At 34.5% G+C, this 25,437-nt stretch overlaps 3 protein-coding genes across 3 annotated transcripts; 2 read left to right on the plus strand and 1 right to left on the minus strand.

The window, feature by feature from the left end:
• Positions 1–339: 339 nt before the first annotated feature.
• LOC104093046 (suppressor of mec-8 and unc-52 protein homolog 1) lies at positions 340–10,302 on the plus strand. The gene is made up of 16 exons (XM_009598764.4): positions 340–508; positions 1,395–1,605; positions 2,024–2,176; positions 2,493–2,541; positions 3,235–3,318; positions 4,103–4,206; positions 5,341–5,427; positions 5,539–5,592; positions 6,496–6,591; positions 7,273–7,400; positions 7,601–7,727; positions 7,853–7,912; positions 8,023–8,130; positions 8,468–8,568; positions 8,997–9,048; positions 9,977–10,302. The coding sequence occupies exons 1-16, from the start codon at positions 477–479 to the stop codon at positions 10,073–10,075; spliced, it is 1,545 nt and encodes a 514-aa protein (XP_009597059.1). The 5' UTR covers positions 340–476; the 3' UTR covers positions 10,076–10,302.
• A 1,277-nt stretch (positions 10,303–11,579) lies between these two features.
• On the plus strand, positions 11,580–17,019 carry LOC104093047 (GDSL esterase/lipase At1g71691-like). Its single transcript, XM_009598765.4, has 5 exons — positions 11,580–11,923; positions 12,634–12,755; positions 14,807–15,046; positions 15,728–15,977; positions 16,564–17,019. The coding sequence occupies exons 1-5, from the start codon at positions 11,665–11,667 to the stop codon at positions 16,782–16,784; spliced, it is 1,092 nt and encodes a 363-aa protein (XP_009597060.1). The 5' UTR covers positions 11,580–11,664; the 3' UTR covers positions 16,785–17,019.
• A 1,286-nt stretch (positions 17,020–18,305) lies between these two features.
• Positions 18,306–22,132, minus strand: LOC104093048 (uncharacterized). Its single transcript, XM_009598766.4, has 3 exons — positions 21,819–22,132; positions 19,022–19,136; positions 18,306–18,512 (listed from the first exon to the last, which is right to left on the minus strand). The coding sequence occupies exons 1-3, from the start codon at positions 22,041–22,043 to the stop codon at positions 18,439–18,441; spliced, it is 414 nt and encodes a 137-aa protein (XP_009597061.1). The 5' UTR covers positions 22,044–22,132; the 3' UTR covers positions 18,306–18,438.
• Positions 22,133–25,437: the final 3,305 nt, after the last annotated feature.

Here is a 25,437-nt window from a genome sequence, read left to right on the forward strand (position 1 = left end):
CAAAAGTAGATGATATTGAATTTTTGTCCCCGCTTGTCTCATTGGCAGAACTTCAAATTTAATAAGTGTTGTCCCTCGCTCATCCCATGGACAATAATTGTAACTTTTAACCTTGAAGTTATGCTTGCGTAGCAAATGGGGGTCAAAACTTAAAGACCACCTAAAAAGTGTCATATTTCTACAATTTATTTTTATTCCAAAAACTGGCCATCCGGGCTAATTTTTACGTTTACAAGTCTCCAATCCAATATGTGGCCCAAAGGTAAAAAGCCTTCTGTAATAGGTGAAGGAACATTTCGGCCCATCTACTAGGCCCACAAATGAGAATGGTGGAGAACTGACCAACAGTTCCTGCGATTTTCAGTTCATAGGCAAAATCCTTACATTTTTCTGTGTGTGTGTGTGTGTGTAGTATTTGTATTTGTTCGTGATTTTACACCTAAAGCAGGGATTAACTAGGGCTCTCACCCATAACCATGTCTTCTACCCTCGAAATCGAAGCTCGAGAGTAAGCTTCTAACTCTCTGTTTGTTTATATATGTTTGCATCATAAATATTATGCATGAATTTTAGAATTTGAAATGAGCCCTAATAGAGATGAATGGGTATTTTTTATTGATGTAAGAGAGTAATGTGATACAGAAGTCTTATTTGTTACACATGGTGCCCCATGATTATAGAAATTTGCTTATTCTGACCAAAAACAAGGTAAAAATTGCAGCTTTAGTAGTAGTGCCCTGTACTTTAACTTCTCAGAGAAATAACCATTATGAGGCTCTACGACCAAGAAAAAGAAAAAAAGAAAAAAGAAAAGATGTGCGGAATGGATACAGAGGATTCATATAGTCAGCCCAAGTGGTTGAGGTGTAGTTGATTGATTTGTATGTGTGTGAGATAGAGAAACTGATTAGGACATATCTTAGGCAAAGTAATATAGAAGGTACTACTATTACAGCTGCAATTTTTGCTTTGCTTTGGTGAGTTTAAGCAAGGCACTGTGTATAGTAAAGAAGACTTCTTGCAGCATTTGTGATGTACTTTTACCTTAATGTTAATCAGGATAAGCAAAATTTTGTTATGGAGCACCTTGTGTAACAAGAAGATTCTTGCAGCGGCCGTTGCATTTACCCAACCCCTATTTTTTGTGCACATTACTGGATAAATGCTGTTCTTGAAGTGTTGCATGTATCTAACTAGTTGTGCCTTTTTTTTTTTTTTTTAAATAAGTTTGTTGAGCCATTTGCTGTTAGGGCCATTTTACTTTCCCAAGAAGACCATCTGCATTGTTTTCATTTAAGATATTACCTTTGCAGACATATCAGTTTGAAACAGCATAAGAGTATCTTATCCTTATTGTTGTATGTGAGAGATAATGTTTTCTTTCTTTCTTGCAGTGTCATTAAGATAGTTCTTCAATTCTGCAAGGAGAATTCTCTGCATCAAACTTTCCAGACATTGCAAAATGAGTGCCAGGTTTCTCTTAATACTGTGGACAGCCTTGAAACCTTTATAGCCGATATTAATAGCGGAAGATGGGATGCAGTACTACCTCAAGTTGCACAACTAAAGCTTCCGAGAAAGATACTGGAGGATTTATATGAGCAGGTCTGCATGGATCATTCTTTCAAAGAAGCATTTTAGATTGTGTGTTTTGTGCTTATTATCCTCTTACTTGTTTTTTTGTTTGTTTTCGTTTTTTTTTTGTGTGTGGAATAAAAATTGCTTGAGAGTTGTATTAACAAATGTTTGATGTGAGAGTGAATAGATTTCGGTTGAATATTGTACTCTTTTCTTGTTTAAGAAAAAAACATGCCATATTTTTCTTGTCTGTTTTCTTCTTTCTCTTGATTGCTGTAGTTCCATATCACTGCTCTTTATTCAGATGAACTTCAGCTTGGCAGAAAAATATTAAGTGCAAATATTGCTTTGCTTATTTGGTTTTCTCTGAAGTATTTGATCACCTTTTTACTGTCTTTGTTCAGTGCAATCTTTTTTGCTCCTGACTCTTTCCGTTGCCTGATAGATTGTTTTGGAGATGATTGAACTTCGGGAGATGGATACTGCACGGGCTATTTTAAGGCAAACCAATGTGATGGGTGTCATGAAACAGGAGCAACCAGAAAGATATTTGCGGCTCGAACATCTACTAGTTCGGACTTACTTTGATCCACATGAGGTTAGAATCATTCTATAAAATAAATGATTAAGCTATGTGTGTCCCTTTTTTTTGCGCCAGTTGAGATTTGAACATCCCCAGTACTGTTGTTTGTTTTATTCACATGCATGTTATGTCAACTGGACAAGTATACATATTTTACTTTGATTCTACTTGTGTTCAACCTCCTGTTAGATCTCTGTTGGTGCGAAAGAATTGGCTTTCTTCTCTTGGTTGTCTGCTTCATTCTTAACTGCTTGAAGTTGTCTTGATACCCTTGACTTGAGGTTTGACTGGATGTTGCTTTTGACCTTGCATGCAAATGTTATATGTGCAGGCTTATAATGATTCAACCAAGGAGAAAAGACGTGCTCAAATTGCCCAAGGTTGCCAATAAATGCACTTTGCTTAGATTGATAAAACACTTAGTTTGAAAAAAAATCTATAATGAACGAATTTGCAATGTGTTCTATGCTGGTCTACATGTAGCACCAGAGCAAGTTTTATGAGAACAGCAGTTTCATTTCAGTACTCGGCATAAACCAAATTTAGCAATCTGTATTGATAGATGCACAATGCCATGAAGAATGCAAAGCTCATTAGCCTGTTAAACTCTTCAAAGAGGGATTGAAAGACTTCCTGAGATGTGATTTGAAGTATAATCCCTGAAAGTAGTTTCTCTAAGGTTCCTGCCAACTAAAGGGAAAATGTACTTTTCCTAAGGCCCACTACATAAAAGGCTGCATCTTACTATCTCTCCTATTACTTTATCCCACCAGATTAACGTCTTCTTATTGCAATTCCTCCTATGATCCTTCTATAGTCTAATTTATGTGTTCTTTTAATATGTTATATTCTGAGATCTGTGTATCTGCATAGCAATGCCATTATACTGGTCCTCTGCGTCTTTGTAATTGGTTAAGAAGTACAATTACAGTAATTCAACAGTACTAAATAGGGCTGAGCAGTTGATGATATTTCAGGGTTGAAATGTTGTAATGTCAATTATATGTACTTAATGCATAATTTGGTATTGATACACTTAAGATTATAACTTATCTTCTTTGGCTGCATTGCAGCACTTTCCGCTGAGGTTTCTGTTGTTCCACCATCACGTTTAATGGCTTTGATTGGTCAAGCCTTGAAATGGCAGCAGCATCAAGGTGAAATATACAATCTTATCGTTAGATTTTCATTGACGTGTTAGTAATGAACACTAAACTTCTGAGAAATTTCACTTTATTGAAGAGTAAACAAATGTTGGTAATTTTTGAGGACATCAAAATTGATAATTGCCTTTTATTTTCCTTACTCATAAAAGAAAATGGTAATTGTTCGTTGAGTTGTTAAGTTTGGCCAGTATTTCACGCACCAAAAAATGGTCATCCTGTGGAGAGATGACTTTTGGGCTCAATGAGTTTATGCTCCTTCTCTACCTTCCAATTTCTCTTAGGGGGGCAGGGAGAGGTGGTTGTTAGTTCTCAAAAACTCAGGTTTACTGCTAGTTCATTAACTGCTTCAAATCCTTGGTTTAGTATTTACTTTTAATATTTTAATATTTGTGAACGAAGAGAGTACATCAGTACATCTTCTACCTACAGCTATTACAAGATGATCATATTGGATTCTTCTAAGGCTATAATGTTCATTCAGAAGAAAGGCATCTTCTACCCGCAGTTAATAACAATTTTTTGATCTCCAAGTCCAAATGCTTGTCTTGAGAGAATTTAAATATTGCATCAGTCAATCGTGGACATGCCTATTTTAGATAAAGCATAAATTTGTTAAAGAAGGATGAAATTCCCCATATCTTGTGTCAAGTTTCTAATATAACTTCTAATGCTTCCAGTGGTGTGACTTTCATAATAGGTGAATTAGTTTTTTGCTAACATAACCCGATAATGACTTTGTATACCATGTATGTTATTTTCTTCTGGCTCTTTTCAGGTTTACTTCCACCTGGAACACAATTTGATCTATTCCGAGGTACAGCTGCTATGAAACAAGATGAAGAGGATATGTATCCGACAACACTCGGCCACACTATTAAGGTTTGTTGTATTATGTTAAACTCATATATGTTTGCTGTTAGATGGAGACTGTGTGTTGCATGTTAGGGTGGTTATAACTTCATCAAAGAGCTTATGTTGTTGAAACATCAAACTGTCAACGTTTGGAAATTGCTCTAGAAGTCCCTGTGTAATCAAAAACATGGGGACCTAGATTTATTCGGTTTATTTATTTTTATTATATTTTTTTGCTTTTCATTCTCACGTGAAACTGCTCTCAGCTGGTTAATCACTTTCATGTCCGTGTATCTCTTTGTTTTTCTTTTTAATGGTGTTCTCTGGTACCGGGCTTCTCACTTAGATATGTGTGTCGAGCTTTTTTTCTAATCTCTCTCTGTTTGTTTCTTTTCAAGTTTATTTCTTATGGGTGTATTGTCCTGTGGATAACCAATGTTGTTTTTGTGAAACTATGGGAGAAAAATATGATAATGGGAGTCACAAAGTCCAAACAAGTTCTCCTCAAAATGCAAAGAAGTACATGACATCTCAGGAAGTCACAAAAGTATGATAATGGGAAACAGTTAGAAATCCTCATTGTTCTGATAACGTGGGAATCTATGTTTGCTTTCTTTTCATTTTCACTGTTTTCTGTTTAAATTTGACAGAAGAAGTACACAAATAAATAAGAAAACTTGGAACACCACCCCTTTAGTGATTTGGTGGACTATTACACTAGAATTTTTGAGAGCAAATTGGAGTCTGTTATTAGCATTAAGGACAGATGCATATCTTTACTACTTTTTTGGTGCAACGTGGCTGTTGCATATAGACACCATGGTGGGCTTCTTGAGCTCATTACATAGACACCATGATGATATCTTTACTACTCATTCTCATCCTCTTGGATGATGCAACATTTATAATGTGCATGAACTATGAAATGATTGATCTCACCTGATATGTGCCGAGCTTTAAATTCGTAGGTGTTATTTCTTAGTCCTTGTACCTTCATTGTACTATAGCACAGTCCATATATTTTTTAGAAAATCTTTTCTGAGCTGTTTCGTTTTCCTTTCAAGCTTTCTCTCCTTTTTTCCTTTCCGGGAGTAATAAGGGGGCGTGAATAAGAAATTTAAAGATGATAATTTTATTTCTCTAGTGGATTTTGTGCTGCAGTTTGGGAAGAAGAGTCATCCAGAATGTTCTAGGTTCTCACCTGATGGACAATTCCTTGTCTCATGTTCAGTTGATGGATTTATTGAGGTATACTAAACCTAAGTCTCTCCGAATGCTCTCTTTTACTTTTCTTCATTTTCTTTTATTTTAATTGATGGTATAGTGTTGATTCAAATTTATTTTTATTTGATTCACCAGGTATGGGACCACATAAGTGGAAAACTGAAGAAGGATCTTCAATATCAGGCTGATGTGAGTTATACATTTACTATTTCTTTCCGAGTTTCATCCTAATTTTTTGGGCCTTAGTTTCTTGAAATCGTAGCATAATTCCATAGTTGTTTCATCTCTGTATGTTACTATTGAACTATTGATGCATATGTCGTTGCTGGAACCTTTATTCCATTTGACAAGTGCAGTTGTGTAATTTCTTTGCTATATTTGCAGTGAAGTCTATTAATGAATAGAAGATATAGTATATCTCAGCTGTATGCAGCTAGTTGTCTTGTGAATTGCCTTAAGCAAGTCTTATTGCTTATCTACTTCTCCAAGATGTTCCTTCATAAATGTCAATACGCAAAGTTGTTTAAATCTAAATATTAGTTGTTTTTATAAAAAGGGATGTATGCTGTTTGTTACCTATAAATATAGGCTTATCTCTTTTTCCGTGTTTTTCTCCCCCTTTTTTGGTTTTGGGGGGTGGGGGTATAAGGGGTTTGAATCTCGCTTTTAGCATACCTAATCATATGGTTCAGCTTTCCTACTGGTGCTTTTGTCATTATTTTTTTTGAATTTTTTTTAATCATGATAAATTTCTTATTATTTGGGTGTATAATTAGTATGGTAATAGTAATACGACATCTTTGTTTGTTTTTAAATACTCATCAGGAGGCTGTTTGGTGAAAAGAGAGGTCCTGGAATTGCCACTTTGTACTTTTGAATTTGTATTGTCTATCTTGCTGGGTTCCTGCATCTTCCATTTTTCTAATCAGCATCTGTTTTGTATTAACCTGCCTATGTTAGGCGGATGATCTCTGAAAGAGGACTTGGTTATCTTGATGCATTTGAATTTGTCTTTAGCTATTGTTTGAACTTGGGATGTTCATGCATGTGGTGAATCTTTTGTATTTTCTGACTTGCTGAATATTTATGTAGGAAACTTTTATGATGCATGATGATGCTGTCCTTTGTGTTGATTTTAGCAGAGACTCGGAGATGCTTGCATCTGGGTCACAAGATGGAAAAATAAAGGTAAAGGTTTAGTTCCTAATCAGCTCTATTCAATAAAAACTTTCTAATTCGTATTATCTTCATCCTGCCAATTTGACTGCTGGGAGAACTGAGACACTTGAGGAAGTCTTGAGCAGTCTGTTTTGACATTGTTACGCTGTAATTGCACTTCAGATAAGTTTTATTTACTAATGCAATTTAATGCTGGCGCCCCGAACATGCTGGAGCATTGAAATGAAGCAATATATTCTTTGCTTCATATGTATAATCATTCGAAAGCAGCTTCATAAAGATCCTTAATATTTCCATAAAGATCCTTAATAGTTTACTTATCACAAAAAAGAAAAAAGATCCTTAACATTTGTAGGAGCAGGAGAAGGACTCCATAATCAATGAAAAGAGAGAAGGATAAAAAAACCATAATGGCTATTTTTGCTTAAGCTTTGCCTGTTGAATCAGAAACTTTAATTACTGAATCAACGCAAGAGTCCAAGTTGTCTAATTTATGGCGCATCCTTCATATGCCTCTTCATACGACTTTATTTAACCCTCCAAGTTGTCCAAGTTGTTGCTGTGCAGTTACTTCTCTTTACAGTTTGTTACTCTTTGTTGTCTTCTGTTTTTTTCCTCTTTTTGTTTTCCTATGTCAACGTGTTAGATCTGGTTTTGGCTTGCTTGTTCTTATGTTACTATGTGTGATAGGTTTGGCGTATAAGGACTGGTCAGTGCTTGCGCCGTCTTGAACGCGCACATTCTCAGGGTGTCACCAGTCTTGTCTTCTCTCGAGATGGAAGTCAGATCTTAAGCACATCCTTTGACAGCACAGCAAGGTTTTTATCCTTTGACCATTTGCTGTGATGGCATGTCATCACTAGATGTTAGACATAGTGGTTTTAGCTAAATGATATCCTCGGATGCAGTCGAAAAGGGAAATAAACTGAAAAATATAACGGCTGCATAGCCATAAATTGTCTGCTGTTGGTCTTGGTTGGGAGAAGCATGTCTGATATCTCTGTTTCATCTTTTGTAGAATTCATGGCCTGAAGTCAGGTAAATTGTTAAAGGAATTTCGCGGACATTCATCTTATGTGAATGATGCCATCTTTAACAATGATGGATCTCGAGTCATCACGGCATCTAGTGACGGCTCAGTGAAGGTAAGATTACTGTCTTTCAAGGGATGACTGAGAGAAGCATGCCATATTTTTTTTTCCAATTCTATTTAATTGGGATTATCTACTCTATTCTTTGTTCATAATTTGTCTGAGTTGCCTCAAAACAGGTCTGGGATGCCAAAACTACAGAGTGTCTGCAGACATTTAGACCGCCACCTCCTTTAAGGGTATTCGATTTGCCTGGGGCATATTACCACTATATTATTTATTATGTGTTAGTTTTTTTTAAAAGATTTTGTTTTTTGAACTCGTTTGCTGCTATCTTTTTCTCCTACAGGGTGGTGATGCATCTGTGAATTCTGTCCATCTTTTCCCTAAGAACACAGATCACATTATAGTGTGCAATAAGACGTCATCTATTTATTTGATGACACTTCAAGGACAGGTAAGCATTGTTGTTTGTGGATCATTTTTCTTTCCATTCTTTATTTTTTATTTTGGGAGATTTTCCGGGAAAGAGGTAAGGTCCGCGTATACATTACCCTCCCCAGACTCCACTTGTGGTATTATACTGGGTTTTTTGTTGTTGTTGTATAGTCCGGGAAAGAGGAGCGAACAAATTGGGAAATGGAATCATTTTATACTAGCAACTGACATTTTTTATACTAATTGAAATGTCAAATTCGTTTTCTAAAAGAAAACATAAGGACAATGGACTGAAGTGGAGTTTAGTAGAAGAATTCAAATAGTAAGTGAACTTATGCTATGCAATTGTCATGTAGGTCGTTAAAAGTTTCTCATCTGGTAAAAGAGAAGGTGGAGACTTTTTGGCTGCTTGTCTATCACCAAAAGGAGAATGGATTTACTGTGTAGGTGAAGACAGGTATAGTTGAAATTTAAGTCCCTTGCTTTATGGAGTTTTGAGATTGATGCCATTATTTCTTATTGCTACAGAAAAAGAGAGAAAGAGAGTGTGACTTTGTTGTTACTTGGTGAACTTTGATTTTATTTCATCCTTGAAGATTTCTCTCTTCTTCTACATTTGAAACTTCAAGGACTTGCTGCTATAGATTTGTCTACGATTGAACTTAATTACTATATTATTCATACATGGTCGAGTTATTCTGAAACTACTACTGCTCTCTCGTATCTACTTTTGAACCGGCTTATTGTACAGTGGAAAATATCTTTTTTTTCCCTGCACTCAAAATGTGTCAGTTATGTGAACTTTATTACGTTGTTGATATTGATATTCAGTGGGGAAGGATTTATCCCATTTATGCTGATGATGTGGTTTGTGTATTCCAACAGAAACTTGTACTGCTTTAGTTATCAGTCAAACAAACTGGAACATCTGATGAAGGTACGCTTTAATTCCGATGTGAAGTTTGTCTACCACATCTTCTTTCCTTATTGTCACAGTACAAGTCATACTTGTAGAGTTAACACTTTGAGCTCGGTATTGTTATAAATCTTTCTTTTCTTGCTTTCTTTATCTCACTCGCTTGCTCACTTAATCATTACTGGGATGTGTGCGTATGTACCTAAGACGCACGTGTTCACATACGTGGATGCTGCCGAGGCTAAGTTATATGTTTTTTTTCGGTTTGTCAAGAGATAAATAACAGTGCGAAGAAGGATATTGATTTTTCTCCATGGCTCATCCTCCTAATGCCTTCATTCAAGCCAAGAGAAGGGGAACAATGATAACTTGCTGATGTGTTGTGCAGTTTTCAGTTTCTTACCTAATATTTATACGAAAAATTAATGGATACCATGGATATTTTGGTTTAAAACATCTTATATTTCTTCTCATAATACCTCTTCAACCAACCTGCTAGCAAAATAAGAAAATGATAGAAGGTTAGTTAATTGATTCTGCGGTTATTTCTCTCTAATTTCATCCTCAGTTATACTATCTCATTTTTTTGTTTTACCAAATCATATTTGTTTTAATCAACATTTATTCAGTGATAATGGTATATAGACTATTTTCTTTTGTTTCCTCTTAATCCTCCCAAAATAATCTGTTGTACCATTAAACCTCTCATCCCTTCTCAAACAACAGTAAACTTATCTGCCTCCTGCATTCACATGCACATGTATGTACATATACCGTATTGCATATTGTCAGGTATGGACGTCGAATACGTTTTTTTTTTAACAAGTGATATGTTAGTCATTCTTTGTTAGGGGTGCATTAAATTTTAGGTGGGTTTTTAGTGTTGTTGGCTTTAGGATCAGGATAAAAAGCAAGTCACTGAAAGTTATAGTTTTCTGCTTTATGGCAGGTACATGAAAAAGAAGTAATTGGTATCACTCACCATCCCCATATAAACCTTGTCGCCACCTATGGAGAAGACTGCACCATGAAGTTATGGAAGCCTTGAGGCATTCTTTGCCAATGTTGATTTCGGTGTAGAAGTGGAAAAGATTGTTAATTGTGATCCAATGATAGCCAACTTTATGTATTTGTATATTTATCTGACTTTTTTTTATAACTTTAGTCCATTCAATTAGATGCCTCGCGCAAATATCTTCACCATATGTGGTGTGGAGCCTGTTTTTCTGGATCAAATTTGTTTACAATCTGGATCAATGCACTTGGTTTGAGCTAGGATCCCACTTTTGGGTGCTAATTGTTTTCAGGATCTTTCTTCAATGGATCTCCATTATATAGGAGACAAATAAAATGCCTCAAACTAATTATTTGGGGTAAGAATAAGTGCGATATCACTCTATAAGAGTAGAGAAACCATGTACGCTACACTCCAAAACTATGTGGAGCTCTTCAAAAAGACATTGTATTGTCTATACTAACCATTGAGAAATTGGAAGATACAAATATTTAAGTTTGTGTTATAAAACCTAACGGTAACAAGTGTGATCCCACAATGTCGTTTCCTATAATACAAACTAACGCTAATGGACATGAAATTAAGTATACTTGCAACGCACGTAGTTAGCACATTCAGGAAGGTAATAACAGAAGGCCAGTGTAGTAAATACGAAGCAACCATCTCAACTGTCCCCAACACAGAAAATTAAGCTTTTCTGCATGCACATCATAAAAATTCTGAAAGAAAAAAAGGTTTTTGCATTTACTTCTCAGAATCATAAACATGCACCTTTTTCTCTAGGGAAGAGACTTGATTCTCAGCTGCAAATGGAGCTAAGTATTAATGAAGGAATGCAGCTCAGCTCAACATTATTTAGTGAGTTAAGCATCAAATGTAAATACGCCACAGAGCTCCGCCCAAAGAGACCAATCATTTGTTAAATCACAGCTCATCCATGGCTGCAGCAGTCTGCATAATATAGAGTAATTACTAGCAGTTACTCATGTTGTTTATTTGCTCAACTAATAACTCCCTTTCAATTTTTGTGGCGCTGGCTCTTTTCTCTTTGTTTTAAATGTTTTCCTTAGGTTGAAATATACTCCTTTCCTGTCTTACATATTAGCCGTTTTGCCCTTAATTCTTAATTGAATTTGTTCAATATAACTTGTCAATTTTAACTAATAGCCACTGATATATGAATCTAGTTATATATCTTCTCAAGAAGTTTTCCAGAAATACATTGAAATGTAACTTCTCAAATAACAATGAAGAACTAGTGAAATTAAGCAAATAATAGAAAGAAAAAAATGACTGACTAATATTTCAATTCCTAATGAGGTGAAACTATGAAAGTGAAAAAACCATTAAATCAATAAACCAACCTGAAATATAGTAAGTATAGTGTAGTACTCATATATTATCCCCAAGGAATATAATTCCTATATACTCACTCATCAATTATTACTCATTTACTGCATAAAACAACTTACAGGTGAATTCATTTACTCCTCTCTAACCACCGCATTTCCCTCCTCTATTAAACCCTTTGCCACCTTTTCATTCCTTCTCACTTCAAGCTAGTTACATTATTTACACACACTAACCAAAGATAGTAGAGAAGATCCATCTATATTGAGGAAATGGCTAGTGAGTTTAGGCTATTTTCTTTGGGTTTTCTGTTGTTTGCATTGGTTAATAATGCAATATGTCAAGAAGAAGAAGGAACGAGGAATGCTTTGGTGCCAGCCATGTTTATATTTGGAGACTCTTTGATTGACAATGGAAACAACAATAATTTGCCTTCTTTTGCAAAGGCTAACTATTTTCCTTATGGAATTGATTTTAATGGTGGCCCTACTGGTCGTTTCTCCAACGGTTACACCATGGTTGATGTAATTGGTAATATACACACATTTATCCACTTGTTTATATTTGTTTTTTTCTCCAAATATTTCATTTTCCAACCCTTTGTGCATGGAATATTTTCGATTTTTTCATCCTTTGTTTCTTGTTTCTATTTGGAAAAATATTATTGTATAACCACTCTTAAAATAATATCTGAAAAAATTGTATATTTTCGATATGTTATATAAATTTTATACACTTTTACAACTATCGAATGTAAATAGTTTTGGCCGCGGGCTAAAAGTGATCTTTGCCCTTCCTATTTCCTTCTAAAGTTTCAGTACTTTCTATTTTTCTCCCCTTTTTGATAGAATATTAAGAACAATCATTACTTAGAGTGATTAAATAAAAGAGTAGAATATTAGCATACACAATAATCTAGCGAAATGTGATACTTTCGAGCTTAGATCATAGGTATAACAATATGTTAGACTCTAGTATTGTGGACTTTTTTTCTCAAATTTTGTTTTTAATTACTATAAAAAAAGAAATATTTGATTGTTTTTCCTAAAAGAGAAATAGGATTCGGTACGGAAATATTTCTTGACATGATAAAGAGAATTATTGCTTCTTGCCAAGAAACTTCTCATAACTAGATCAAGTATTTAAACAAGGATAAAAACAAACCAGTTATTTCATTTCTAAAAAGATAGATAAAATTAGAATATTGGGTGAATTAATTATTGACTCATTATTACTTGCAGCTCAATTGCTTGGACTACCCCTTATTCCACCATACACTGAGGCTTCTGGAGACCAAATGCGATTTGGAATAAACTATGCCTCAGCTGCTGCTGGGATTCTTGATATTACTGGCAGAAACTTTGTGAGTTTTCTTTTTAACTTTTAAATTTTTTGAAATATCCAATTCAATCCCCTCCCCCCCACAAAAAGAAAAAAAGGAAAAGGACAAAGAAATGGTACTTTTAATTTATTTAAAATGTCTCAATAACCCCAAAGCAAGATCAGAAGAAAAGAAAGGATTTAACGTATGTACTAACCGTGTAAAAAACTATCAATATAAATTTAACAAGTTATAGTAAGATTTTTGACTTACTTTTCAAGTTACTAACTTCACTTATAGTTATTTTTTTCCTAAACTGATAGTGTATTTTGTTTTTGATTTTTTTTCACTTTTAGCCCGCGTCAAAAATTATTTACATCTAATAGCCGAAAAAGTTTATGCAATTTGTATAATTTTTTGTATATAACATACAAAATATATATATATATATATATATATATATATATATATATATATATATATATATATATACATTTTTCAGCTATTATTTTGAGAACGGCTATACAATATTATTTTTTCTTTTTAAAAAAAAAAATTGTTATTGTATAGAAAATTTAGGAATTTCCACCTTGTCTCTCCCAAAAAAAAGGTAAGTAGTACTGTAGGCGTGTTCATAAAAACCCGAAAAACCAAACCAAACCGAAAACCAAACTAAACTGACCAAAAAAACCGATATTTTTAGGTTTGGTTTGGTTTTGGTTTTAAATTTTAAAAACCGATCAAATTTGGTTTGGTTTTGGTTTTAATAAAAAAAAAATCCGAACCAAACCGACTATAAAAGTAGATATTTAAATTTATTATTATACCTATATATATGTATATTTTTATATAAAGTTTCTAAATTTTTATGGTATATATATATATATATATATATATAAAATTTCTAAAATTTTATGGTACATATTAGTCCTTTGTATGTTTAGTCTAGTTCTTTGCTATTATAATAATTTAATTCTTTGCCTTCTAGTTTGATTGGTAGTTTTCTTTTATTAAGTACAAGAATTTATTTCATGTTAAAAATAATCGATTTTAATTGAGTACTTAAGCTATTCATCACTATTTTAGTCAATTATCATCAATATATCTTGGTAAATGATAGATTTCTCAAAGAGCAATTGGTTTGATAGCGTTACGTTGAAAATATACTCGCTGGAATATGCGTTTGGTAGTGTATGTCTCATATTTAAGAAAAAACCGACAAATAATCGAAAAAACCGAAAAATCGAAAAACCGAATCGATAAAAAACCGACTTAATTGGTTTGGTTTGGTTCAAATATTTGAAAAATCGACTTACTTGGTTTGGTTTCTTTTTAGGGAAAAACCGACCCAAACCGAACCATAAACACCCCAAGTTCGGACCCCTTATTTATTGGTGAAAGGACAAAACAATGGGTGAAATTCAAAAATAATCAGATTTACAAGTGGTAATTGAAAAATAGCCACAGTTTCAAAAGTAATGGAAATTTAGCCACTTTTCATATAAAGATAAATCTGAACGAAGATACTGTTCAAAATCCGAAAAATATTCCAGCATAATATACTGGAGTTCGAATTTTTTACATGTGAACTTTCAGCATAATGGAAGTTCATACAGATGTGCTCCAATCTCCAGCATATTATGCTGTAACTTTCCGTGTGTTGGAGTTCCAGCATATTATGCTGGAAGTTCATACACAGGTGCACCAATCTCCATTATATTATGTTGGAACTTACCGTGTTACAGCAAAATAATGATTATTTTTCAATGACTTTACATATACTAGCTATTTTTTAATTACCGATCCGAAAACTGGCTAGCCCGTGATATTTTCACCAAAACAGAGACTATATGAGTCGAGAACCCTTGAGGATCGATTGATGAGTCAAATTCATATATAGAATGTAAATGGCTGACACTTAAAATGTTGTAATAATAAATCCATGAACAAAGTGAATAAATAAAGGTAAATGCACTACACCTAAACCACCTATCCAAGTGCTTTTACTTTTAACTTTTTAAAATGTCACATTAGTTTCTTTTCATAGAATCTTACATGATTACTTGGACATTTTTATTATTAATCTTATACAGGTAGGGCGTATTCCATTCAATCAGCAAATCACAAATTTTGAGAGCACAGTTAACCAAATCAGAAGCAATCTTGGAGTATCAGATGTAGGAGAGGCATTAGCCAAATCTATTTTCTTTGTTGGAATGGGAAGCAATGACTACCTTAATAATTACCTTATGCCTAATTACAATACAAAGAATCAATATAATGCTCAAGAATTTGCCAGTCTCTTGGTTCAGCAGTATAATCAACAACTTATGGTAAGACTCTTTTTTTTTTGTTTCTTATTATCTCTTTTGTAATTTTCCAAATTAGTGTATCCATTTTTCCCTAATATAATATATGCTTTTATAGGAGAGGGTTTTCGGTGAAAAGAAAGAAATTATATTTTCTTTTCCTTTTTCTTTTCTTTTTTGTTTGTGGCTGGTAAGTGAAAGTAAAAAAAGTGAAAAACTATATATCTTTTCCTCTTTTAGTGGGATGCAATTTCTTATGCGTGATCTCGCTGGTTCCTCTCATTTTCAGCACAATAAATATTAGAATAATTAATTTTTTTTTCAAATACTTTATTTATTTAAATGAGTTTATTATTTGATATTTTTTTGTACTACATTGAATAAATAATAAATTCCTTTTTACCAACACTGTATTTGTTTTAAACAGGAAGAGAAAACCTTAAAACAAACCTTTTCTGCTAGATTGTTTTAGTTAAAAATTATTTGGTAACATCATTTGTGGAAAATTCTATGTTTTCTTTTTCTTTTTTAAAACAATATTCCATCTTCATCTATCAATTTGAGGTGATTTCCTTCTCTTTAAATAAGACAACAGAGATTTGAGTTAAGTCATTTTCACCTAGGACTTTACTCTAAACTAGTACTTTTCATTTTATTTATCAACTAATGTTTTTTAACCTCCAATTCAATTCATGAAAATTGCAGAGATTATATAATCTTGGAGCTAGAAAATTTGTGATTGGTGGAGTTGGACTAATGGGGTGTATTCCAAGTATTCTAGCACAAAGTCAAAATGGTGCTTGTTCAGATGAAGTCGATCAACTTGTTCTTCCATTCCATAACAATGTTAGATCAATGCTTAACAACTTTAATACCAATCTTCCTGGTTCCAAATTTGTTTATATTGACATCAGGAATATGTTCCAAGATCTCCTTACCAATTATAGACAATATGGTAAGTCAAACTCTTTCCAGAAAAATTCTTATTTATTTTATTCTATATTTTATTTCAGTTGGACGAAGAAAAAGACATTTGAAAAGTTCATGTCCATTACAAACAAGTTAAAATATATTGATAATGTAAAAATTCTTTAATTGATAAGGTATAAAAGTTAAATCCATTTTTAGTTACACTTTAACTGAAAAGGGCAATCCGATGCACAAGGCATCTCACTTTCACGCAGGGTCCGAGAAGGGCCGCATCCCAAGCGGAGTGACGTACACGGCCTATTCTAATGCCAACATTAGTAACTGTTGTCACGGCTCTAACCCGTGATCTATAGATCACATGAAGACAACTTTTACAGTTACTCCAAGCCCCCTTCGAATTAACCTTTAACCATCCACCCCTTTTTCTTCCTTTCCTTTACCTTTCTTTTTCTTTCCTTCTATTATTGTTATTATTGCTCTCCCCTACTACAGTCCTTTTTGTCTAATTTTCTTTTACTTTCCATCTAAATAAAGATTTCTTGGAATTTTGTATTAAATCCTTGGAAGCAAAAGCTAACATTCTGTATTCAACATTGTTAATGATGTAACAGGATTTAGTGAAATAAATAATGGATGCTGTGGAGTAGGGAGAAATAGAGGGCAAATAACATGTCTACCATTCCAAACACCATGTCAAAATAGGGAACAATTCATATTTTGGGATGCATTTCATCCAACTGAGGCAGTTAACATCTTGTTTGGGAGGAAGGCTTTCAGTGGTGGTTCTGATGTTGTTTATCCCATCAATATTCAGCAACTTGCCAGTCTTTGAGATTTCTCTTTTTATCTATGAAAAATCATGGAAGAAATTAACTTGAATTTCTTCAGCTTCTCATTTATTTGAAGTGAACTTAGTTTTCTTTTTTCTAGTTAATTTTTTTCTTTTGGATATTTTGCTATATTTAGTAGAGAATATAATCTTATTCTGCAAGTGTTTGAAGACTGTGGAGAACCATGAAGCAGTTGCTGATATATTAGGAATTCGTTAGAATCTATAATTTTTACTACTTGTGTCTGCTTCTATTACTTTTATCTTGAGCCGGGGGTCGATCGGAAATAACCACTCTACCTTTACAAGGTAGGGGTAAGATTTATGTACGTTTTACCCCTCTCAAACCCCACTTTATAGGATTACACTGGGTTTGTTGTTGTTGTTGCTGCGTTAGAATCTACAATTTACTGCAAATTTCTTAAGATCCACAATGCTTCAAAAGATGAAAAAAGATATGCTTTAAATATTATATTTATTAATCGTTTTCTGATGAATAGATTTACTTATATGAATTGGAAAAAAAGGTTGTTGCAAGAACTTGAGTGGTGCAGGCAGGGAAATAAATATAAGGATCAATAATCATAAGACAAGCAAGGTTATGATTTTGAATCGGTGGATAGAAAAAGCATCATTTCACCATTATTATTTTTAACAATAAATGCAAACTTATTATAAGTAAATATAGTTCTTCAATAATTGTTCAATTAAGTATTACTCCAATATAGTTATGTTGAAGATGACGAGTGTTGTCACAATCGCTGCCTCGTACTTATCTGCCAGTTGCTATTAGGTGAAGAACTATGCACAAAGCAAATCTAGGAATTTAAGTTTGTGGATGCAGAGGACAACTGCACTTACTACCCCTTTATACAACAGGCTCGGACTTATTATTTTCTCAAGAATGCATGCTTCTAGCTAAAATTGGATTCATAATTTACAAACAGAGGATATAACTTTCAATATAGTATAAATTTTTTTAGAAAAGTTTCTTTTAAGATTTCTACGTATATAGTTACGTTTGAGACAACGGGTACACATGCACCCGCCGTTTATATAAAGATGAACTCACATGAGGGACCTTTCGGAAGTTTTACCATTGCAGAAGTACAATGGATCCGAGTCCACTTTACTTTACCTAAAGAACCCTACGACTATAAGCCTTTGAATTAAATATTACTAATGTCAAAACATGTACTATCTCCTTTTTTTTTTCCAAATAACCCTGGTATCCACTTACGCGCACCTTGACTAATACCATAGAATACCTGCTATCTCCCACCAGCACAGATACCGAATAATTCTGTCCATCAAAGCTTGGACATATGAGAAGAAATTACCTAGAAAAGATTGTTGATAAAGAGATCAAGAACATTACCATTCAGAAGAGATCTCCCATGTTTTTAGCTAAATTAGGCACCTAGTATCGGAAGTTCATATCAAAATGTGGAAAGACTAAATGGGGCTAGTCGCGTAAGTCTCAGCTAAATAGGAGTTCACTAGCACTTGTGCTGGTGAACTAAATGAACTTTAAGATGACTAGTCATTTATCAGCAAATGCATATAGAGTACAAAACTGCCCGAGTCTCCAGAATATATGAGGTACAGCAAAGGAAAAAGAAAACTCAACACTCCTTGCAGTTACTAAGTAAGTCCATTAACGGACCTTACGAACTTTTTCTTCCTGTCCTAAGCCAAGAGATTTTTGTGCATTTGCTATTCCTTCAGGATCTGCCAAAATGAAAATCTTTGAGTTAAAGGAAAAATAAATATGAAGGAAATGAAACATGGCTAAAAGTTATTAGAGGGGCCAAAAAAAGAGGGTTTTTTCTCCTTTCATCTTTTATCCAAATCGCAGAAGATTCTGCTTGTCATGACTACATTCCCACCTTAACATTTGCAACTGCCATCAGCTTGCAAATATACAACTAAACAAATATTGCTAATTGTTTTAAGGCCCAGCCTAACACCCAAACCTCTAAAGTTCAAGCCCAGCTAAGTTTTACTTGCAAACCAACAAAAAAAAAAACCTCCAAATAATCCCCCACCTCGAAACAAAAAGATACAATGACAGAAACCCCAAAAGAAGCAAACGAAGGAGTCTTCATGAGAAGAACAAACAGTTCAGTGAAAACACGATAACCAACTAGCCAAAAGTAGCTCCCAAGGGGACACCACAAAGGAAGGACCCTTTTCCCCTTGAAACAAATTAGTAATATACAACTGACAAATAGACTTACCAAAGAATTGCGTAAAGATACTCGTGAAGAAAGTTAAGTTACGAGCAACATTATATGCCATTGCAGGAGGCAGAGGTTTAACAACAGTGTCAATGCTGAAGACACGTTGAAGAAACTGCAAATAAGTAAAAGAATCGTATAAATATTTTTTAACCAAATAAGAAAAATCAAAGGCTCAATAGAATTTAAGAGTACAACAGATACAGATATTCTTTTTTGTTTAGTATAGTAGATACTGATATTGAAGGTAGTCATCTATTATCAAAAGGAGCATCCACTTAATTTTCCAAATTTCCTTTGTCCTGTACTTCTTAGCATCAGATATGAGATCCCTTTGGACTGTAATCTCTGCAGCTTTAACTTTAGATTTAGACTGCAATTGGTTTTTGAAAATGCAAATCTACTGTAAAAAGATTTAAACAAATAGATGAAGAATCAATCATCAAGAAGGTTTGGATTATGCACATTGTCATCTTTTGATCTTCTTCTTTTTGATAAGAGAAATCCCTGAGGATCAGTGGCGCATGGTTTGAAACTCGATCGATAATGAGCCCGCCCCTCTACGCTTCTCTACTTAAATACCAGGCTTTTGTCTGCGAGAGGATTCTAATCCGTGATGTGTGCCTAATCCACACATCACACATTGTGATCTTACCACTAGATCAAACCTCTGGACCGTGCACTTTGTCATCTATAGTTATACATATTTTATGGCACCAATTTTTTTACCATATTGACTTTACATTTATAAAAATTAGCTATCTTCCCCGAGAATTCCTTTTTCCTCTCTCTGTCAACCATACACCTGCTCCATAGCTTTGCCATCCATATGCCACAGTTCCTTCACTTCATACTTCAATCAAACCTCCATTGCACATCCATTTATTTTGGCTCTCCATTTTCATCGTTTTTCAGCTTAGATCATTTGACTACACCAAATGATTCAGGTAATCGCTTGAAAATATGCCCAAAATTTCAACTCCGAGGATTCTTGGCGCCGAGAGACCATTTGGAACCTCTTAGATCTAATCTTGTATTGCTATCATCCAAAAGCGCAAGATATTTTTCAACATATGATTCATTGATGCATGACAACCAAAACCATAGTGGGTATCCTTGTCAAATCCTGAACTTAAGCACTAGGTGATCACAGGACAAAACCATTGAGCACGGACTTTTGCACTATCAAATGAGACTCATGATAATGCTTGATAAAATGCTAAAATGTATAGTTCAAGCAAGGCATTTGTAAGAAGCAGTCAGGAGATAGGGGAGAGTGGAACTGTGGAAGTAGCAAATGTGAGGATAGAGGGCATTGGAGAAGAGCTCGAAGGAGTGGGAGGGAGAGCACAAGGGTGGTTGGAAGAGTAAAAGATGAGAGACAAAGGAGGAGCAAAGCACACAATATGTACTGAACAGAGGTGGCTGAAGCTAATTGGAATGAGCTGAGATAGGTATGTATGGAGGAGCTGCCTATTATCATTGCCGTCCTTAGCTTCTTCCTTGTGTCTTCTTCTTTTCCTTTTATTGTTATAGTTTCCCTTCCTTTCGTTTTATTTTTCATGTATTTTCAAGTTGCTTCAATTATATTTTGTCTTCATCTCAATGTGTTTGGAATATGGATCTCAGACGGATCCTTTAAATTCAAATGGTTCAGAAGAAAAACAATATAATGAGGAAAAAACCCCGAGTTCAAACTATAGACTGGAAACTAATTCAGTACTTTGACACAGAGTAACTTACTGTCTCTCCACTTACATGGAAGGACATGGAATTGCAATTGAACCACAACAAATAAAAGTTTCCTCGTTGTATAGAACTACTCAAAATCTACCCTAATATATAGTATCTACTAAATGTACTGCTTGCCCTGATACAAGCAATACACTGAAAGACACTTTGATGCTACAGCTAAGACAAGAAAAGAACTGGTTTGATGGGTCTAAGTTGCTAAGGCCTATGCTCTATAAGAAACAAAAAACTTCACCAAAATGAATGTTAGTACCTTTAAACCATCTCCACCTCATAACGATTTAGCAATCCTTCTTTACCAAAGCGAAACTATTTGAGGTATGCTAATCTCACACATATGACCACTTTAGGTTGTGGAACCCAATTCAGCTCTCTATCTTTTAACCAGAAGACCCAAGTCAAGTGCCATATTGTATCGTATTGTATTGTATTATACTGTATTGTTTAATGAATACAATATTTGGATAGGTTGTATCGTTTGCCATCGTTTCATTATGTCGCACACCAACAATATAAAGAATAAACTTACAACATTACTAAAAAAAATAGGATACGGATTAGAATTATTGTATAAAAAAGTAGGGTAAAGGATAAAATATGAATATTTAATAATAAAGAAGGGCAAGATGAGAGAAAATCAAGATAAGGACGCCGTCACACCAAATCCATCGTTCCGTAAATTGACACTTTTTGTAGTTACGTAACGACGTATTTAACAATATGATATAAAAAAAATTTAAGTAACAATCAAAACAAACATTGTATTTAAAATAACAATACGATACAATACAATACAATGGGTAACAAACATCCAAACAAGCTGTTAGTCTTCACGATAGAAAATGCCGTGGTCAACATTGGGATAACTTGTCCCGGTCATTGATTTTGCTGCTATTAGTTCTACAAATTCATCTATAAGCTTAGGGTCGGCTACATAAATTACACTGGCCGTAACCTATTACATAAAACAGAGAGAGAGAGAGAGAGAGAGAGAGAGAGAGAGAGAGAGAGAGAGAGAGAGAGAGAGAGAGAGAGAGAGAAGGACCTGTAAGTTACGTTGGAAGCTATAGCGAAGTTCAGGGTCAATTTCAAGAGAATCATCAGCTTCATTAACATTGGATTTCACGGATTTTTTACCAGGGACGTGCATAGTCGGCGTTTGACCTGGTTGGCTTGTGACTTTGAGCCTTGCGTCTTTGAATTTGTCATCTTGTTCTGCCTCTACCCTCCACGGTGCTGACGCTAGCAGCTCTTTCTTCCCTTTCGCCATTCTCAAAAATTGCAGTGTTACTATGAGGACGACGACGAATGCAACAAGATAAAGGAGAGAAGAATTGCCGAACCAACGACGTCGTTTCAAATCCAGACCTCTAATTTCACAATTTTACAATTAAGTACTTCAAATTGGTCAAAACTGTTATAAAATAAAGACAGTAAAGTAAAGACAAGTATAGAGAGAAACTAATCTATTATTCAATCTTCAAACTTATGTACATAATGAACTGAATTCTCTTCTATTTATAGAAGAAAGGAAGCTGCTGTGTAAGCTGGTACTCTAAGTTGTTGTGTCAGATATAAATAATCTTCTACCATGGGTAATATTTATCCATAACGGAGTACCGAAAGGATAAGCTTCTTCAGGAGGCTTATTTTCAATGGAGTACTAAATAGATAAACATATTAAGGCGGAGTCTCATATGGACAAGCTTCTTCAGGAAGCTTATTTATAACGGAGTACTAAATGAACATCCACAATATAATATATTTATAACACTCCCCCTTGGATATTCATTAAAAGATAATGTGCCTCATTAAAACCTTACTAGGAAAAAACCTTGTGGGAAAACAATCCTAGTGAAGGAAAAAGAGTACACATATTTATTAATACACATTGCTAGCTACCTCATTAAAAACCTTATAAGGAAAACCCTGTGGGAAAAAACCTTAGTAAGGAAAAAAGAGTACATCGCATATTTTACTCCCCCTGATGAACACCTTGTTTCAAATATTTAAGTCTCCGCATTCCAATCTTGTATACCATCTTCTCAAAAGTTGAAGTTGGTAAAGATTTAGTGAATAAATCTGCCGGATTGTCAGTTGAACGGATTTGTTGCACATCAATGTCACCCATTTTTCTGAAGATCGTGTGTGTAGAATAATTTTGGTGAAATGTGCTTCGTTCTATCTCCTTTTATAAATCCCCCCTTTAATTGGGCTATGCATGCAGCATTGTCTTCGTATAAAATTGTGGGTCTTTTCTCACATTTCAAACCATATTTTTCCCGAATAAAATGAATTATTGATCTCAACCATACGCATTCCCTACTTGCTTCATGAATAGCTATTATTTCAGCATGATTTGAAGAAGTAGCAACAATAGATTGCTTTGTGGAGCGCCATGATATGATAGTACCTCCACATGTAAAAACGTACCCGGTTTGAGATCTAGCTTTATGGGGATCAGATAAATAACCTGCATCTGCATAACCAACAAGATCTGCACTATCTTTGTTAGCATAAAACAAACTCATATCAAGAGTTCCCTTTAAATATCGCAATATATGCTTAATCCCGTTCCAATGTCTCCGTGTAGGAGAAGAACTATATCTTGCTAGTAAATTAACAGAAATGCTATGTCAGGCCTTGTAGCATTAGCAATATACATTAGTGCACCAATTGCACTAAGATAGGGTACTTCGGGACCAAGGAGTTCCTCATCCTCTTCTGGAGGTCGGAACAAATCTTTATTCACTTCAAGTGATCGAACAACCATTGGTATACTCAATGGGTGTGCTTTGTCCATGTAAAAGCGTTTTAATACCCTTTATGTATAGGTAGATTGATGGATAAAGATCTCGTCTGCTAAATGTTCAATTTGCAGACCAAGACAAAGTTTTGTCTTTCCAAGATCTTTCATCTCAAATTCTTTCTTAAGATATTCAATTGCCTTTTGGAGCTCTTCTGGAGTTCCAACAAGATTTATGTCATCAACATAAACAACAAGTATAACAAATTCTAAAGCCATTTTCTTTATAAAAATACATGGACAAATAACATCATTTATGTAACCCTCTTTCAGCAAATATTCACTGAGGCGATTATACCACATGTGCCCAGATTGTTTTAAACCGTACAAAGTTCTTTGTAATCTGATTGAGTACATTTCCCGAGATTTTGAATATGCTTCAGGCATTTTAAATCCTTCAGGAATTTTCATGTAAATCTCATTATCAAGTGACCCATACAGATAAGCTGTAACCACATCCATTAGATGTATTTCAAGCCTTTCACGTAAGGCTAAACTGATGAGATATCGAAATGTTATGGCATCCATAACTGGTGAATATGTTTCTTCATAATCGACTCCAGGTCGTTGTGAGAATCCTTGTGCAACAAGGCGAGCCGTGTATCTTTCAACTTCATTTTTATCATTCATTTTTCGCACAAAAACCCATTTATGACCAACTGGCTTTATACCAGCAGGTGTTTGGACTATTGGTCCAAAGACCTCTCTTTTAGCAAGTGACTTCAATTCCAATTGGATTGACTCTTGCCATTCTGGCCAATCAGATCTTTGTCGACATTCTTCGACAGATCGGGGTTCAAGATTCTCACTATCTTTCATAATGTTAAGTGCAACATTATATGCAAAAATATTATCCACCACTATTTCAGATCGATTTAAATTAATCTCATCACCAGTAGAACTTATTAAAAGTTCCTCACTCACTTGAGTCCCGGGTTCATTGACTTCTTTAGGAATCTCAGAACTAATCAGATCTTGGGTCTCTTCAGGAGATCCCTTCATAATATCATTTTGATCATTTGTCGATTTTCTTTTTCTAGGATTTCGATCCTTAGAACCCAAAGGTCTACCACGCTTCAGGCGTGCTTTAGGTTCACTAGCTCTCATGCTAGTAGATGGTCCTGCTGGAACATCAATTCGTATAGGAACATTCTCTGCAGGGATATGTGACTTAGTTATCCTTTTCAAATCAGTAAATGCGTCTGGTATTTGATTTGCTATATTTTGTAAATGGATGATCTTCTGGACCTCCTGATTACATATAGGGGTACGTGGATCAAAGTGAGATAATGATGAAACTTTCCACACAATTTCTCTTTTGATTTCCTTTTTCTCTCCCCCTAATTGTGGGAAATTTATTTCATCAAATCGACAATCTGCAAATCGAGCAGTAAATAAATCTCCCATCAATGGTTCAAGATAGCGAATAATAGAGGGTGATTCAAACCCAATATATATTCCTAACCTTCTTTGGGGGACCATCTTATTGCGATGTGGTGGTGCTACTGGCACATATACAGCACATCCAAAAATTCGTAGATGGGCAATATTTGGTTCATGACCAAAAACTAATTGTGACGGAGAATATTTATTATAATGTGTCGGTCTGAGACGGATAAGTGATGTTGCGTGCAAGATAGCATGGCCCCAAACAGTAATGGACAATTTTGTTTTCATAAGTAGTGGTCTTGCTATCAATTGCAATCGTTTAATAAATGACTCTGCAATGCCATTTTGAGTATGAACATAAGCTACAGGATGTTCAACTTTTATCCCAACTGATAGACAATAATTATCAAAAGCTTGAGATGAGAATTCTCCAGCATTATCAAGGCGAATAGCCTTTATAGGATAATCT

This window comes from Nicotiana tomentosiformis, chromosome 6, assembly GCF_000390325.3.
Source record: "Nicotiana tomentosiformis chromosome 6, ASM39032v3, whole genome shotgun sequence".
NCBI classification, from domain to species: domain Eukaryota; kingdom Viridiplantae; phylum Streptophyta; class Magnoliopsida; order Solanales; family Solanaceae; genus Nicotiana; species Nicotiana tomentosiformis.